This window comes from Pelecanus crispus, chromosome 10 (genome assembly GCF_030463565.1).
Source record: "Pelecanus crispus isolate bPelCri1 chromosome 10, bPelCri1.pri, whole genome shotgun sequence".
NCBI lineage: Eukaryota > Metazoa > Chordata > Aves > Pelecaniformes > Pelecanidae > Pelecanus > Pelecanus crispus.
The window spans coordinates 24836178-24853152 of NC_134652.1; the positions used below are offsets into that span (position 1 = coordinate 24836178).

The following is a 16975-nucleotide window of genomic DNA, read 5'->3' on the forward strand; positions in this document are numbered from 1 at the left end:
TTTGCATGGGCAAAAATTACACCAATATAACCCCAAAAGTGAAACAAAGTCTTAATACCAACACACCCCCAAATACCAATACAAACATACATATTTTGGCCCTGTAGATGAGTAAAGTTTCAGAAGGCTACCAAAAATGTCCATCTCTTCTGTCTTTTATTTTGCCTGGAGTAACTGTACCTGTTAGAGCCAAGACAGACTTTTATAATGATCAGATAACTTTTTTTTCTTTAAAACATATGCATGCGCATGCATATTTCAGCCAGAACTCAGTGTACAAGATCCCAGACTTAAAGCAAGTATTTTTAATCAGAGAACTTAGCTTATGTGCAAGTCCCACAAATAACTAAATACGTGGTTTATTAGGTTTGCATACTTCCCCAAAATGGAATTTAGCAGATTATTAGTTCATAACAAGGACTAATTGCTTTTTGTAATTCCCAGCTGCTGCACATTAGTATCCGGAAGGATTTTTATGCGTGCTCGTTGTTACTGATCCATAGTACGCTAAAGAGGCACTGCTGGGAATGCATATACTAGAAACGACAAGCACAATGCTATATGGCCAATAGCTAACAACCTAGCACGCTAAAAGAAAACAGAACAACAAAAAAAAGAAATTCAGAGCTAAAGGTGTTACTAAGATTTCTAACCTTGCATAAAATCTGGTTTTCTCAGCTGTTAGGCCTACGACTTGTAACTGTAACTCCAACAATGACAACTCCGGTACTAGAAGTTGTAAAGACAGATCCTGGCGCACGCCAAGAAGCCTCACTGATTGAATTGCTCGCTCTGGAGGCCCCTGTGCTTGCCGTAGGACGGGCTGCGTTCAACATTGCACAGAGAGCGTACTCTTTGGCCTGAAACTTAGGAGTGAAAGCCAGTCTGACAGAAACCTTGCTTTATAGCTTAAAAAGAGCAGCACCAGGACAAAGAGAAAAACGCGTTAAAGCCAGTAAGTTTTCCAAATCTAATTCTGTGCTCGTGTTATCAAGGAAGGGAAGAACAGCCCGCAGTCCTTGTAACCCCTTACTCCACGCTTTATTTTACCGCCATGAGTAGCGCCAGTCTCACCAGAGACACCGCACGGGCAGCACCGGGGAGCAGGCAATGTAGCGCGCTCTGAGCTCACCCCCTAACTTTTGGCGAGACCGGCCGTGGGATTTGCAGGCCTCGGGACAGCGGCCTCGCCAAGCCCCGGCGCTGCCAGGCGGCGGGGGGCGGCAGGCGGGCAGCCGGCGAGGGCCGCCGCCGCTGAGGGCCGCCCGGCCCCGCTCCAACCTTAGCGTCCCGGGAAGGGGCGAATTTCTCCTCCTCTCCGGCTACGGTGTGTATTCCTTCCCCCACAGCCACGCCGCTCACCTAAATGTATTTAAACGAGCTCCCGCGCCCGTGCCGCCGTCGCCACCAGAGGCTGTAACGGCAAAGCCGGGGGCAGCGGATCGCTCTGCCCCCGCTCGGCGCTCCCGGCCGGCCCGGGCAGCGGGTCGTCGCACAGCCCCCGCCCGACGGAGCGGTGCCGCGGTGGCGGCCTCCGCCGTCTCCCCTCAGCCTCAGAGGGGCGGCCGGCGGCGAGCAGGGGCGCCCCTCCCGCACCCCCCTCAGGCGGGAAGCGGCGGGCGGGAAGCGCCCCCCCCCCCCCGCGCAGCGGCCCCCGCCGCCTCCCGCCACTGCTCCCCGGCAGGGGGGGCGGAAGCGGTTGGGGCCGCGCCCGGGGCGTGCCGGGCCAGGCCGTGCTGTGCCGGGCCGGGCCGTGTCGTGCGGTGCCAGGCTGGGCCGTGCCGGGCCGTCTGCGGGCGCCCTGAGGGGGGAGAGGGGCGCGCGAGGGCGGCAGCCGGCGGGGGCGGGGGGGGGAAGCGGGGCACGCCAGCGGCGCGAGGAGCGCTCCCCCGGGAATCCTCTGGGAACGGGGGGAAGCGGGCGAGGGGCGCCACCCCCCCCCCCAGTTACTCCCGGCCACACGCAGCCCGGCGGGCCAAACTTCTGCCGCCGGAGGGGCGGGGCGGGGCGCAGGAATCCCGCCGCCGCCCTCGCCCTCGCCCCCGCTCCCCCGGCCGCTATCCCGGCACCCCGGCTTTAATCCTCTCCTTATATGGACACCAGAATGCCTGACGTCATCCCAACGCTGGGAAACCAGCGCCCGCGCAACCAAGCTTGGTTAGGCAGGCGGGTGGTGCGGGAATAGGCGGCGGGGGGGGAGGGAGGCTCTGGAATGTTGACGGACGCGGCATCGCACCACTGGGAGCGGCGGTCCCTGCCCGGCCATTGGGCGAGGGCGGCCGAGGGGGCGGGGAGCCGCGGGAGGGGTAGGTTGTGGTGGTTGAAAAGCCGCCGCCTGGCTGAGGAGCGGTGCCAGTGCGGGTGGGCGCTGCCGGGGGGAGGCAGCGGGGCAGCGAGTTCGAGTCCCGCCTCCGCGAGCCCGCAGCGGGAGCCGCTTCTCCGGGCTGCTGCCATCCGCCGAGGGGCGAGGGGGGGGCCGAGGGGTCGTTCGTGTTCCTCTCCTTCCCCGTTTCCCTCCTCGCGCGGAGGCCGCGGCTTTCTGTGTGGGGCGCCAGCCCGCAGGGACAGAGTTTGCCAGGAGTTTGTGCGGACTTCGGGCCCCGGCCCCCCCCCGCCGCCGCCATGCCCGTCTTCCACACGCGCACCATCGAGAGCATCCTGGAGCCGGTGGCCCAGCAGATCTCCCACCTGGTCATCATGCACGAGGAGGGGGAGGTGGACGGCAAGGCCATTCCGGACCTCACCGCCCCCGTGTCGGCCGTGCAGGCCGCTGTCAGCAACCTGGTGCGGGTGAGTAGCGGCGGCCGGCCCGCCTCCTCCTGGCGGGAGCAGCTGCGGGGTGCCGCGGAGCCCGCCGGCCCGGCCGGTCGCGCAGAGGGGCTCCCCGAGGCGGGCCGGCTTCCCCGGGGTGCCGCCCGCAGCGGCGGCCGGGAAGGGGTTAGGCTGGGAGCCTTTCTGGACCTCTGCGGCTCCTGTCTGCAAGCCGCCTCCGGCTGTTCCCGCCCCGGCCGGCGAGGGAGCCCGGCGAGCCGTGCTGCAGAGCGATGAGTTGTCCGGAACGGCGAGTCGTTCACCATCTTTATGGCCGAAGAAGTGTGTCTTTTCCCCACCTGAGGGCCAACATCCCGTCGAAGTGCTGCGGAGCGCGCCCTGGCGCGCCTCACAGGTGTCTCTGGGTGCTTTTGTGCTGTCTCGGAAACTCCTCTTCTAAGCGTGTGCGCTACGAAAGGCAAAACACTTACTTGGTGTGATCCTATCCTAAAAAAAAAAAAAAAAACCCCAAACCCCACCCCAAACCTCCCAGGCATTTGATAGTGATTTTTATATTGGCGAAGGCTGGCAGTTCGTTACCAGCGCAGGCGTCGAGGAGGGACAGACCTGTCGCTTCTAGGCAAAGTTTGGAGCTGTAGTTTGTTCTGTTTGTTACATAGCCTCGAGTGGGAGTTACTCTTTGCTTGTGGGAAGCTAAAGGTGGCTGAAAATCGGCTTGAATCTCTCGGCTTCTTGAAAGCAGCTATACGTAGCGTGTCTCGCTGAGATCCGAGTATTTGCAATGTGGACATTCCGGACTGAGAAGTGGAAATGACCAATACATTTGAGATGTTTTAGTTATATTAGTACTTTTATAACCAGCTGCATCAAAAGAATAGCAAACTGTTGCAAGGCAGAAATTTCTTGATAGAGAAAGCACTGCAGTGTTGCATACTCCTCCGTTTCATTAAGAATTACCTGGTAATACTTACCTTGTACTTCTGTTAAGTTCATTTACAGATGCTCAGAGTTCATTTTTGAACATCAAAGGTTACTTGCTTACTTTGAATCCTATAAAATTCTTAAGTCATTCATGGCAAGCAATACCCCTTGCCATCAAACTTTACCTTAAAATTAAATAGCTGCATACAGTTAAAATATTGAGTCACTGTTAAGTGATGTAAAATGCACTGAAGTCATGAGGCTTGTGGGTATAAGTAGCTGTCAAGATGACTGATGTACGTGATGTGTTTATCAGATTTTGGCCTGTAGTACTTGCTACTGCTATAGTAACTTGCCATTTTGAGGTTTTGCAGTCTGTTACAGTGTAACTACAACTCTTGGTTCCTATGACTCCGTGAATTTTACAGGAGGTACTGTCTGGAATACTTGTCCTTCTTGCTGACTGTAGCTGAAACTCTTGTTTTTTATGAAGAATAGTCAGTTTGCAGCAATGAACTGATATAGTAAGTGCATTGGCTGTAAGGGTGTGAAGCCTGAGTGTAGGAAATACTTTTCCTTGAAAGGAAGGCTTCAGAAGAATGCTTTGCCTCTCTGAGCTTAGCCTGTATTGCTGGGTTGTGTGACTATTTTCACTCCCCCCCTTCCTCTCAAAAGAAACCTGATCTGATAAAGTAGCATTTATTAGGGAAATGCAGAAACAGAATTAGTTTCTTTCTGCAGCTTGTGGATGCCAGCTTTTCTTTCATTTTGGACTGGTTTGGAAGCCTCTGGGTGGTTTTGTTTTTTTTTTTCCTGGCCTGCTAGCTAGATGAAAGGAAAGACTGTTGAATTATTTTTCTGTCTTAATTCATACAGAGCAAATAGAAGTGGTGTAATCTGAGGTGATACTTACAGGGACGATGCCCTGATCTGGTAGAACACAGCTCTGACTACATTAGGAAAAATACAGAATTAAAGTTCTCTTTCCTATCTGGAGCTGTCTTTTCAGTGCATCATTCTGTGTAAAGGTGATTTGTGAAACTGCGGTTTCACAGGAGCAGGAATATTTGTGCAGAAAGGTTATCTGATTGCAGCCCTTCAGGTGGCTTCACAGGTGACAGCAAAGATGGAATTGTCAGTACAACCAGGACAGTAATGTAGCTGCTAGCTCTTTGTGTTGCTTGCTGTCTGCCCAGGGTTCTCTGTGTAGCATGAGTATCACAAAGTGTACACAATGGTAAGTACTGACCAGCAGAGAAGTTTTTCAGCGATAACTTGTCACGCACAGCAGCACCATTCTCCAGCTCCCCAGCCTATAGTGAGGACTCCACAGTTTGGAAGATGCAATATTTAATTCATGTAACTATTGCATCTGTAAGTAACTGCTGGTAGCAGTGTTTGAAGTGCTGAGACCCATTCCTGTGCAAGGCCTAGGAGACGCGCTGTGTGGGGAAATGTGCTAGGAAATGAGAAAATGGCTATGAGGAAGGAGCCACGTGCAGTAACTTAGTTTATTTTGTTGACATTCCTGAGATGGACTTAAAAGGATGCACTATATCTGAGATGGAACAGAGGTAGGTAGATGCGAGAGTCTTAAATTAAGACTATTAGATGAGTTAAAAGGAGGGAGACCTTCTCCTAGATAACTTAACTACAGACTTTTATATGCAAACTTTTCCTTCAGTTTGCCATTCAGCATGCATTTCTGTATTTTCTGTCAGAAGTGGATGTGCTGTATTTTAAGGTTTGCCTGAAGCTATGTTAAGTTTAATGTTTTTTTAATGTAATGTTTGCACACTCAGCCGTAGGATTGTTTGCTTTGCACACCCAACTGTAGACCTACTGTAGGGATGGTTCTTTGTCAGAACCTAGTTGTAAAGTAATCCTAGGTAAGAGATAGTCCAAGTCTTTGTTGAAGCTAATGAAATAACTAAGTCTTTGCAAGTTAGTCTCTTTCCCATGGTAAATACCAAAGACTTGGTATTCTGCATTTCCGTACTAGTTCCCAATATGTGACAGTTTGAACCTACTGTATCTTGAATATTCTGTTAGGGGATAGCTTTTGCAGAACACCCTCAAATTGTTTTGAAGTAATTTGATGAAATTTTTTAACTGTGAGATAAGGTACATGTTGCCCATGCAAAATTTTTACACGTAGATGTAAATGGCAGAAGCTTTTTTGCACAAAAATAACCTTTGACTGGAGCCAAGAATTTGAGGGAGAGGCTTCAGATTAATATCACAAGATTAATAATGTACTAAATTGGTCCTTTTTTAACTGAAGATCTTAATGTTTTTGTTGGCTGATATTTGGAATGGATGTGTGCCTCTTATGGGAGGGTTGGGATTTGGTTTGGTATTTCTTGTAGCTAAAGATGTAACACTGTAAGACAGCAGAACTGGTTGAGGGTGTGGAAATAGGCAAGCCCAATAGGCAGGGAATAACTTGGAGCTTGGTAAACACACTATTAGTTTAGTGGGCAGTGAAGTGAAATTCTGAATTCTAATTGGTCAAACCTCATTGGGAGGAAATGAACCATATGGTGGTTTTCTAATTTTTTTAATAAAACATTCATCAAACTTTTAGCCTATTTTAAAAAAGAGGGATTTCTATCAAAGATCACTAATGATGACGCAGAAAACTTAAACCTATCACATACATCATATAAAAGAACTTCATTTCATGAAGGAGGAAGATCTCTACTTCCTAGCAGTGAATTTACAAGCATTATGTTCAGAGTAATGTTATATTACTGCCAAGCAGAGAAAGCAAATTCTATGCTGATGTGTTAAACTCCATTCACTTGTTGCCTTGTATGGATCCTGGCTCTCTGTCAATACAGGCATAGCCTACTCTTGTCACTTTTCTCCACTGTTTTGGAAATAAGTGCTTCAGAACAGTGTTGCTGCTCCTCTGACAAATACCAACAGTACCATGGGTGAAGCTGCTGAGTTTGACAGGTAGGGAAGTAATTCTGTGCATGAGAATTAAGGTAATAGAGGGGAACCTGAGAAGGGACTCAGGAAGTATGCATAACTTAAATACTGGAGCGGGATCAGCAACTCGGGGAGATGTTGGCTTTTCAGAGGCAGGGTCATTGAACCAGGTCAGTGCTCTGAAAGATCTGGCCTGCTTTGCCTGAGACCAGATGCCTGACCATTACCCTGTTTTTCTGTCCTTCATTTTGACTGAGTCTGAGACATCTGAGGAAAGTGACACTGGTGTGAAGCGCTCATATATTTTAAGACACGGTCACAAATGAAGTGGCTGAGATCTTTCAGAATAGAGATCTGCTCTGAAAGGCCAGCACTTGTCTAGGTGATGATGCAGCTTCTGCCTTTCCATCCTCCATGCTATAGGTGCTGTCCTTTTGTATTTGAATCTATATGTTTCTTAAGTGTCTACATGCATCCAGTTTCTATTACATTATTTCTTATGGGGAAAAATTGCTTCACTCTCTATTAAATTGTTAACTTGCATTTCTCAAGAATGTGTTCTTTGTGGATGCTGTGATATGCCTTGATTTACCTACTGAGATTTGGAGGCTTATGAAACTATACTGACATCTTCCTGTGTCTTGGTCACTGACAACAGCTAGCAGGTCAGGCTAATCATCAGTAAGGGTCTGTTAGCTTATAAATATCCTGTCTTGTGGTTTATCAGATGTTTCCTTTAAGTAGAGCAGGGCCAAGCACTATTTTTAAAAGTAAATAAATGCAGTCTAGAGTAAGATTAAGCTTAACTGGAGATCGTACTTGATGAGAACAACACTCTATGGCACTGGGTCAAACAGTCATTCATGTCATTCATTTGTCGCTTCCTTGAAGTTGTGAGGTCAGTCTCTTTAAACTACCACTAGCTGAAGCCCACCCCATCTAGGCACAACTGAAACCACACAGATTACTCTCAAAACAGGTGAAACTCTACCAGGACTTAAGCAGTGACAGAAAACTTAAAACAAACCAACCAACCAACCAAACTTAACTGTGGAAGAGTTGCATTTAGTGCAGCCGTAGCAGCTGTTCTAGCTAATCCTAGTGGATGAAGAAGTAATCACCTGAAGCAACGGGCATGTTCTATGTGCATATCCATGGGCCTCTGGCAAGTGAGAAGTTGCCTGGGGTTGCAGGGCCATGCAGAAAGAGCTGTGCATTTTCCCTGGACAGGCTGTGAATTGCCTACCAACACCTGCAAACCACCAGCTTACAAATCACCTATATAAGTTAATTTGTGAAAAATGCAGCCTGCCTTGAAATCCTTGTCATGATTGCAGCAGCAGAAGTCAAATACATGGCTAAACACTTAGTGTGAGGAGAAATGGTCTGACTGTTGTGGAGAGTGGACGGTAAAACAGCTTCCTCATCCCTAAGCTTTCTTCTGGCATAGCTCACTTGCCTGTATCTCAGGGTACACAAGAGAGGCGTGAGCTGTTGAGGACAGCTTAATGTTTCTCTCTTTTGAGAGGAAAAATTAGCTTGCAATATTTTATGTTTATATATTTATCTTGGAAAAGGATGGAGAAGAAAGGAAAAAGGTAAGCTTTGTCCTTGCAAAATTTTCTGCACAGCACAAGAGGTGGCTCTCAAAGGGTTGTAGTAACTTTCTGAATCTTTTTTCTTGATGTTTGTAACTTGTCATGGGATATGTGGAGATCTGCACCTCCCCATCTCCAGTTTATAGTATTGGAATATCTTTAAGCTGAAAGAAATGGGCTGTTACAGCAGTTCATCTGAACTCTACAGAACTTAAACTTAGTGACAGGTGAGTGAGAGTACTAGAAGAGCACTGATGATCTCATGAGAGAATAAGCCTTTTCATTATAGGTTTCTAGGTCTTGTCTGTGTTTAGTAGAAACTCGTGATTAGTATTGAGAGTATTTTTTAAATAATACAAATTTCCTTAATTTTTGAAGTAGAACATTATACTTCAGTGTACCTGCAATTTCTTTGGGGATAACTTACTATATTGTGGGAACCGTGGCCATATGCTCTGAGAAAGTGTGTGAAGCCCATTAGGGTGTGTGTATGGGAGGGACAGGGAGAAGAGTGATTAATGATTAATCAGACAGAAAACAACTTTGTAGTAACAAAAGCACATCATAAAATTCTTTCTTGCTTTTATCTGTTAGGAATTATCTTTACATAAGTGATAAATCAGCTTCTGGTTTGAAAGGAATAATCTCTTTCTTCTATTATCATGTTTGGCGACTTAATTTATACCAGTCTCTTCCATCAGCTTTAAAAAGAATCTTTTGTTCTATGTTCCTTTAAATGTGCATGGAGATGGTGAATGCCTCCATTAGTAATTACATGCAGCTTGCTTTTTGGGCTTAAAAACTGAGAATATTATTATGGAATGGATAACCTTAAAGTGGCAGTTGGACTAAAAAATTCCATATGCCAACAATATGGTATATACTACTCCTCCTCTGGAAAACTTAACATATGCTTTCTGCTGCATAAGTGAATTACGCCAGTGAGGGAGGAGTTGTTAAATCCATATTAAGGGCCAATATGTAGCAATTTATTCTTGTTCCTGACTTCTTGTAACTTTAGAGTGTCATGTAGTTTTGCTTTGTGCTTTGAAACAAGGAGATATTTTTCTCCACATCATGGTATTGGACTACAGACATGGAATTCCTTTTACAGAGTTTAATAAAACAGTGAACCAAATAAAACATGGTTCGGTACGTTTTACACTTAGAAATGTGTAGCTTCAGAGTGTCAGTGGGGTAACTTGCAGGTGTTTTCCCCTTTCCAATGTAGCTGAAATTTGGATTGATAAAGCAAGTCTTTGAGAGGACTGGAGAGAGGTAGAACCAAGCAGTGGTTTTAGACATGTGTAAGCAAACATGTGGTGTTAATGCTAGTTACTGGAAATGATGCCTGAAATCATTAGCTGGTGGTTGCAAATGCTAGGGTATGTTTCTTGTTCCAAATCTGCTAGAATTCTTAAATAAAAGCCAAATGACACTTTTTTGCCAAGACTTTTCTGAAGGAGAGAATGGGCCAGTCCTAGCCAATCCTTGCCTTGAGTACTGCTTAATTTTGGTAGTGGCTTCACATACAGCTAAGACTAGCTTTTTATCCCTACTTCTCTGTTGTACAGCTTGTATGTGTTGTTCCTAAGCTCTTGTGTCTGACTGCATTGTTTTACTAAGTCTTACTGGCTTTGTATTTTTCACCTCAAATGTGAAGACAACGTATCTACTGTTAGTAATATCTTCTGCTGCCATTTCTCACTCTGAAAAGCAAGTCAGAGTGGCAAACTAGACATCAAGAAACATTGCAATGTAATGTGGTTTTTTTTCTCTAGTGACACAAATTCTATTCTATCAATTGCTCAGTTAAATACTGAGAAGCCATTCTTGATACAGAACTTGCCTCTGTGGCCATGGTTCTTAATCCCTGCAAAATGATAACCTTCCTGGCACTTATCTTTAAACACAGCAATAGGAGCTCTTACTAGGGAGCATTGTTGCTATCTAATTTGAACAGTAAAGTATCATCTTTATAACTAATAACTGTTATAAGTGCATCCACTAAATTAATTGTAATAAAAGTTAAGGAAGAAATTATACAACTAAACATCAGGTAAGAGTGAATTAACCCTAAATAATGTCCTGTAATTGGAGTCTAAAGGAATAACTTGTGTTGATGCATGGAAGTGCACCACAGATGAGTGGTTATTGTAACTATCTGCATTTCAGAAGACACTTTGTGGATACAGGATGACTTGCTGCGTGGAGAGATGAAATGATAAAATAAAGGCTGGATCTTCTTTTCAGTTACAAATATTTCACCAATAAGTATCTCCTTAAAACATGAGCAAAACTGCATTGGTGGGGTGGGGGGGGGAAACTGTGCATAATATTTGGAAGTAGGTGTAGTTTGTCCCTGTAGTAATTTCAGGCCCTAGTGCATTTGTAAGAATATGAAAAACTGGATAGAGAATCAGTAGAGAGGGCAAACCTATCCTTTGTTTACTTTGCCTAATAATTCAAGTCTACTGAGGTATGACTTGTACTTGCCCCTGTCCTGAGATGAGAATCAAAGTTTTCTATGAAAATGTACTGAAAAACTCTCTTTGGAACAAATATCTTGTTCTGATGCTTCAGAGTAATTATTTGCATTATGAATAATGATCAGTGGACAACAATACTGGCTGATGAAAGGGGAAAGAAGGAAAAAAAACCCTCTTAACTCCCAAAGGCTTTCCATGATTACTGAAACTGTCAGCTCATATTGACTCTTAAATGATGATGATCTTTAACTCTTTCCCTCACTGAGAGAACATGTGTCAAAGTTTCCCAGTACCCCCTGACTTCATGAGTAAGGTAGAAAAACTGATGATTCCTGGCAGGATTTTCCACTAGAGTGGAGAACCAAAACAAGCTGTTCCTGTAGAAAACTTGTGTGTCTTGTGCTGTTGGCTTAGAATCCTTGTGAAGAGACCTTTTGTAATAAAACCGCATTGCCTTTTCCATCAACGGTTACACCCACAGAATTGCAAATGTAACCTGATCATCTTTCACTGAGGGTAAGTTTTCCTTGTGCCAAACTTTCAGTGCATCTTGGGGACCTGGGGTTGCTGAAGGCAGATCTTCTCAGTAAAGAAGGTATTGAGTACTTCAGCCTTTTCCATGTTGTCATCAGGCTCCCCATCTATTCAGCAGTGGGCCCATGTTTTACCTAGTCTTCATTTTGCTGCTGCATTTAAATAAGCATTTTTTGTTGTCCTTTGTGTCCCTCACTGGATTTGACTTTGGGGTGCGCCCCATCCCTGTATGCTTAGGTAGCATCTCTCTATTCCTCCTGAGTCACCTGTCCATGCATCTACCTCTTGTGTGCCTACTTTTCATGTCAGCTTTGTCAGCATTCTGTTCATCCATGCAGACGTCCTGCCACCTTTGCTTGACTTCCTGCTCATCAGGGTGAACCCTTCTGAGTGAGGTGATCCTTGAAAATCAACCAGTGCTCCAGAACCTTTCTTCTTTCTAAGACTGTATCGCATGGGATTTCTCCAAGCAGGTCCCTGAAGAGGCCAAAGGCTGTTCTCTTGAAGCCTGGGGTCTGATTTGTCTTGTTTCTTCCTTTCAGGATCCTGAATTCCACCATCTCATGGTCAGTGCAGCTAAGGTTGCACCTGAGCTTTGCATTCCCAACCAGTTCTTTCTTGTTTCTAACAGCAGAGTGCCTCCTCTCTTTGGCTCCTCAATCTGTATCTATCTACTAACGGAAGATGGTATTTAGAGCTTACATTGTGTGATAAGAAAAGTGTAGTATTTCTCATTGCACTGGAGGTAACAATCTTCATATTAAACTGGTTTTCTGTGATGGCCTAAGAAGGTTTGACTTGAGCAACTATCATGCTTGATCTTTGTCCTCAGGTAAATATGGTGCATAAATGAAATGATGAATAACAGAATGGAGAAGTACTGCTTTGGCTAGTTTTACAAGCTTTATGCTTGGATATCTTTGTGTATGCAGCTTAAAATGTCTGGGTATGCTGCAGCTGTTCTGGTCTCACTGCTCTACAAACTGGAGTTGTGACAGTTTTCAGTCACTTAGTTAGGATACAGTAAACCTTGTACGGTAATTCCAAAATTGCCTAAATTCTTCAACTGTCCTAAAAGGTACAGACTATTTCAAGTCAGTCTCAGTTCAGGTTGGCAGTAGGCAAAGACCAAAAACCTTGTTCTGTAATGAATGTAAATGCATTTGCAGTTCATAAGGATATTCAGGAGTACTTAATATTCTTGTGATGGTGTTTATCCAACACTGCATCTTTTTAGAGGAGGTGATAGAAAAGATTGCTTTTTGTCTTTTCTTTTCAATGGACACATGGATGACAGTACCAGACTGTGTGTTCTTTTCGATGTTTATCTTCTGTTTGTGGGAACAGTAAAGTATAACAGTATTAAACTTGAACTGCATTTTAGTAGCTGAGTCTCTGTATGGACTATAGAGACAAGCCTGTCCATCCTTAAATGCTAAACAGGGCACAAGAAAATAACTATAGAAATTAATTTCTTTAACAGGTATAGTCACAGAAGTGCCACAGTGGCAGTATGAGAGATGGTGGTTATTTTGTAGCCCTGAATTGATGAGGAGCACTCGGGCCTGTACTGGATAAGTCACAAGTGTCACCTTAGCTAAGTCATTGTGTGATGGCAAATGGTAATGACTGTTCTCTTGCATCTTTTTTTTTTTTATATTCTTGTCAAACAGTTGCCATATAATGTAAGGAGCAGGTGCATCAAAATGAGAGGCTTATTAAAGGCTGAACCAGGAAAGTCCATATCAACTTCCTTGCCTGTTCTCATCTTTCAGCCATTTTCTGGGTATCAGTTCTTTGGCTGCAGAAGACTGTGAAGATTTCTCCTGTCAAGCAGGGAAGCTATTAAAAGCTGTCATCTGGAACTTCAGTTATTCTAGCTGAGATGCTTCTTCTCTGTCTTCAAACCTTTTCCTGAGTTTGGAAGAGGCTGCATATTGCAACTGTTCTTGAGGAGGGAAGTATTAATAAAACTTTCTTTTCTTATGCAGGCCTTGTTTTGTTTGCCTGCACAAATACTTCCTTGGAAGAAGCAGAAACAGACTTCAACCAAACTGATAGTCAGTACATGTGACAGCCAGATAACTTGTAAGTTGCAAGAGTTTTTGGGTGGATTTGTTTTCTGGTGACCACAAATTCAGTTAGGTTTTGAAAAAATGAACTTCTCATGAGTGAGTAAAATATCTCTCTGTGCATAGGCAAAGAATCGTTAAACTGTTAATCTCAAAATAGGATATAGTAGTACATAACTGAATGAAACAATTAGTGCTAAGGTTTAGCTGTATGCAAGCTGGCATGTTCAACCTTCCTATTTACACGCTATGGAAACCTTGTCAGTTGCTAACATATACCCATGTAGTCATCTAAACTTGCTTAGGCGAAATTTTTAACATGTGTGTGTGATGTACTGAATGTTTATCTTAAGGGTTACCACTATAAAAAAAATGCTGCTTCAAGCACCCACTGAGAAGTTACTGTGCAGATTACTTTCTCTGGTGTATCTATTTACTTTTAAAATCTTTTTCTTTGTAATTTTGTTCGAGATTGATCTCAAAAGATGTTTCCCATTTCAGCCTCTGAATGTGTATACATGTGTCTAAGTATCCTTCAGCTAAGCCTTCAAAAGCTGATTTGGTTACACAAAGGCCACAAAACCATGCAATACTTCAAAGAGAATTTATTCTCAAGTGTAAAAACACTTTCTTAAATTACTGCATAACTTTGATGAGGTTTTAGGAAAGAGAACAAGTTGGCAAACTGACTAGTGTTTGTTGAACCACACTAAGAATCACTTTCACAAGCCTCGCTGTCCTTGCAGCTTTTACAGATAATAGTTGTGCTGAATAACAGATAAACAAATGGAGTTTCTCTTGAACTGCATAGCAGTAGTGAAAAGGTCACTTTTTATTTAGCTTGCCCTGATAGAATGACCAAAAAAAAAATTTGATTGTGAAGGGCTAGTAACTGCCAAACAACTCACTTAACTGTAGCAGTTGAAAAAGTGCTGCTTGATTCTTATAAAAGTTCCCCTTTTCTCAAAAAAATCAAGGGGTGGGAAGAGTGGGAACCTCATCAATTTTAGTTGGGTGTCAGCTTGACTTCAGTCTTTCTCTGGGGGGCGGGGGAAAGTAATAGCATAGCATTTCTTTTACTTCTCTTAAGTTAAAGCTGGAGAAAACCTGCATTCCTTAGCTCTCTGACTAGACTTCACTGGCACTTGAGTGATCAGACCAGCCGAGCCCACCCCACCCCCCATGCAGCAGGAAAGAATGTATTTTTCTGTTCATCTGATTTTTTTTTTAATCTTTCCAGCTTGATATCGGTGATTATCATAGTTCAAAGCTATAGAATATGAAGCGGTTTCTCTCTCAATTTGTTGTTGTCTGGCATAAAAATTTTGCTCTGCCAATTTGGGGGGAGGGCAGTTGGAGTCTCTGACCTGTTCTCCAATTACTCAGGATAGTGAAATACTAAAGAGACTTTGTGACCCTGAAGCAGTTACTAACTGCTACAAAGAGTTGTGTTGTGGCAGGTTTTTACATAGTTGTCTTGCACTTCTTCTTTCTTGCAAAGAGCAAACTTCCCTGTACGTGGCTTATTAGTTGTAGATATTTTGATGATGCTGATAACTTACCTTGTCAGTGTGGCAATGGAGGAGGTAAGCTGTGAGGGTGTTTGTAAACTTCATGGATCTAGCTTCTGCTTTCACAACTGAGTGTAATTACTTTCTTCGGACAGGTTTTCCAGTTAGCTTGTTAGCTGGCCCAAAAACTTGCATTTCTATTTGATATAGTATAATGGCTGCTCAGAAGGGTGGTTCACTTCTGTTCCATTGCTTTTAAATTTGGAGCAACTTCCTCAAATAAGACAAAATGTTGCTGGGAACAAGTGTAGCTTCCTGTTGTAGGAGATGCATTTAGTCAGATTTGCAGCAATGCTGCTGTTTCTCTTTTCAACCACATTCTTGTAGCAGGTAAAGGAACTATATCTCTAAATATGTTTAGCTTACAAAGATTTAAAGGATTTTTTCATTAATTTCTGTTAAACTTCTAAGAGGGTTTAAACAGTTAGAAATGGCACCTACAACTTCTCAAAGTGGTAGCAATTATATACTATGAAGTGTTGGTGGCACTTTAATGTCCTTATTCTAATATGGAGTTGATTTTTGTCAACATTATTCTAATGTGACACAGCAATGGTCTGCTGTTATATGTGGACTGGATAATGTTATGTATTTGTACAGTGCCTGCCACAATGGAGCTCTAAAATGCTAACAAATTCCAGTGGAAAAAAAACTTCCATTTTAAAGAAGTTGAACCTTCTGATGTTTGTTTATGATTCAGTGTCAAATTAGAGATTAAGTTTTAAGAAAAGTTTATAGATGCTTTACTTCTGTACAACTTTGACCTAACGGTGACTAGGATTATCCCTTTTGTATGCAAGAGGTGAATCCAGACTTTAGCCAGCTTTGCCAATTGTGAAAGCTTAATAAAATAAGCAGTTTAAGCCTACATATTTGTATGTACTGGATTGTAACCTTCAAGTTGCTTGCTTACACTACCTGATTTTTTCCCCCCTTTGCTTCAGTGAAGAATAGTAGTAGCTTCATGTTACAGAGCTACACTGAGAAAGTCTGTCCATCCAGTCAAGGATGTTCAGATGCTACTGTCTACAGTAATAGGGCCAAACAATTCCACTGGTACATAGAAAAGTCCCACAGGTTTCAATATTATGTGAACTAAGCTTTCCAGTAGGGACTGCAAGAGTAAGAGTAATGCTTTCATAATGCTTTAATTGGACAAACATAGAGAAGTAGAACGTAATGTACATTAATGTTAGTTCAAAGCACTGTTTTAGAATTTTTTGGCTCCAGCACTGTTTTGGGTGGAAATGGGTTTTAATTGCTGAATATAGACTGTAGAAGTGGCTAAGAGTAGATTCTACTCAAGATGGCGTGGAAGACAAAAATTCTCACTCAGAACAATTATTACCGTTTAATTCATTCTACAGACCTAATTTCTCAAAGGAACTACTGACAGCTAGGAATTGGTTAGACTGTACCACTCTTACTGGTTATGTCATCCCATAGTACAAGATCCTGGCTACATTGGTAACATCTGCTGCTATGCCATAGTTTAGCCTTTACAGCTTAATCTTTTCAAAGAGTAACTTTCTTTTTCAGTGTAAGTCAAGAAATAGCAAATGCTGTTGAAAGTAGTTGTTTTTAAAGATTTTTTGGATGTCAAAAGTAGTTTGTTACTTGACCACATAGTAAGTTTAAGTTTTATTAAAAACTAATTTTAACAGTAGAGTAAGTCTTCATCTAACTCAGAACTAATGCCAGAACAGACATTTCTTTGTTTGATTTTTAATATCCTCTATCAGCTATTTTTGCTGAGTGGCTGCTTTGTAATAGCTTGCAAATTCTTTGTGATGACTCCGCACATAGGCGCGTTGTCTTCTACATGCTGAATTCCTTGCAGAGCTGGTACAAGTGGTCACAAGCACTGGAGGCAAAATCAAGCTGGAAAACAATTGCATAATATCAAGTTTCTGACACACTTAAGTTTTTAATGGTGCTGTAAATGAGCACCGTCCCTTGGAAAACAGCCCACCATTTCTAGTCCTTATTCTATTTAATGTAACTAGATATTGTTGTAGCTAATTAAAACATCACATTTAACATGTGAACGATGCTTTACACCATTAACTTATTGTACACTT

The 16975-nt window shown here is 43.4% G+C and overlaps 1 protein-coding gene across 2 annotated transcripts in view; it reads left to right on the forward strand.

Annotated features, from left to right (window-relative positions):
- Positions 1-2622: 2622 nt before the first annotated feature.
- The window catches only part of VCL (vinculin), a 63691-nt gene continuing 49338 nt past the window's right edge, over positions 2623-16975 (forward strand). For both annotated transcript variants that reach the window (XM_075717392.1, XM_075717393.1), the window contains exon 1: positions 2623-2790. In XM_075717392.1, coding sequence (XP_075573507.1) covers positions 2623-2790 — 168 coding nt within the window. The remainder of the gene's footprint in view (positions 2791-16975) is intronic.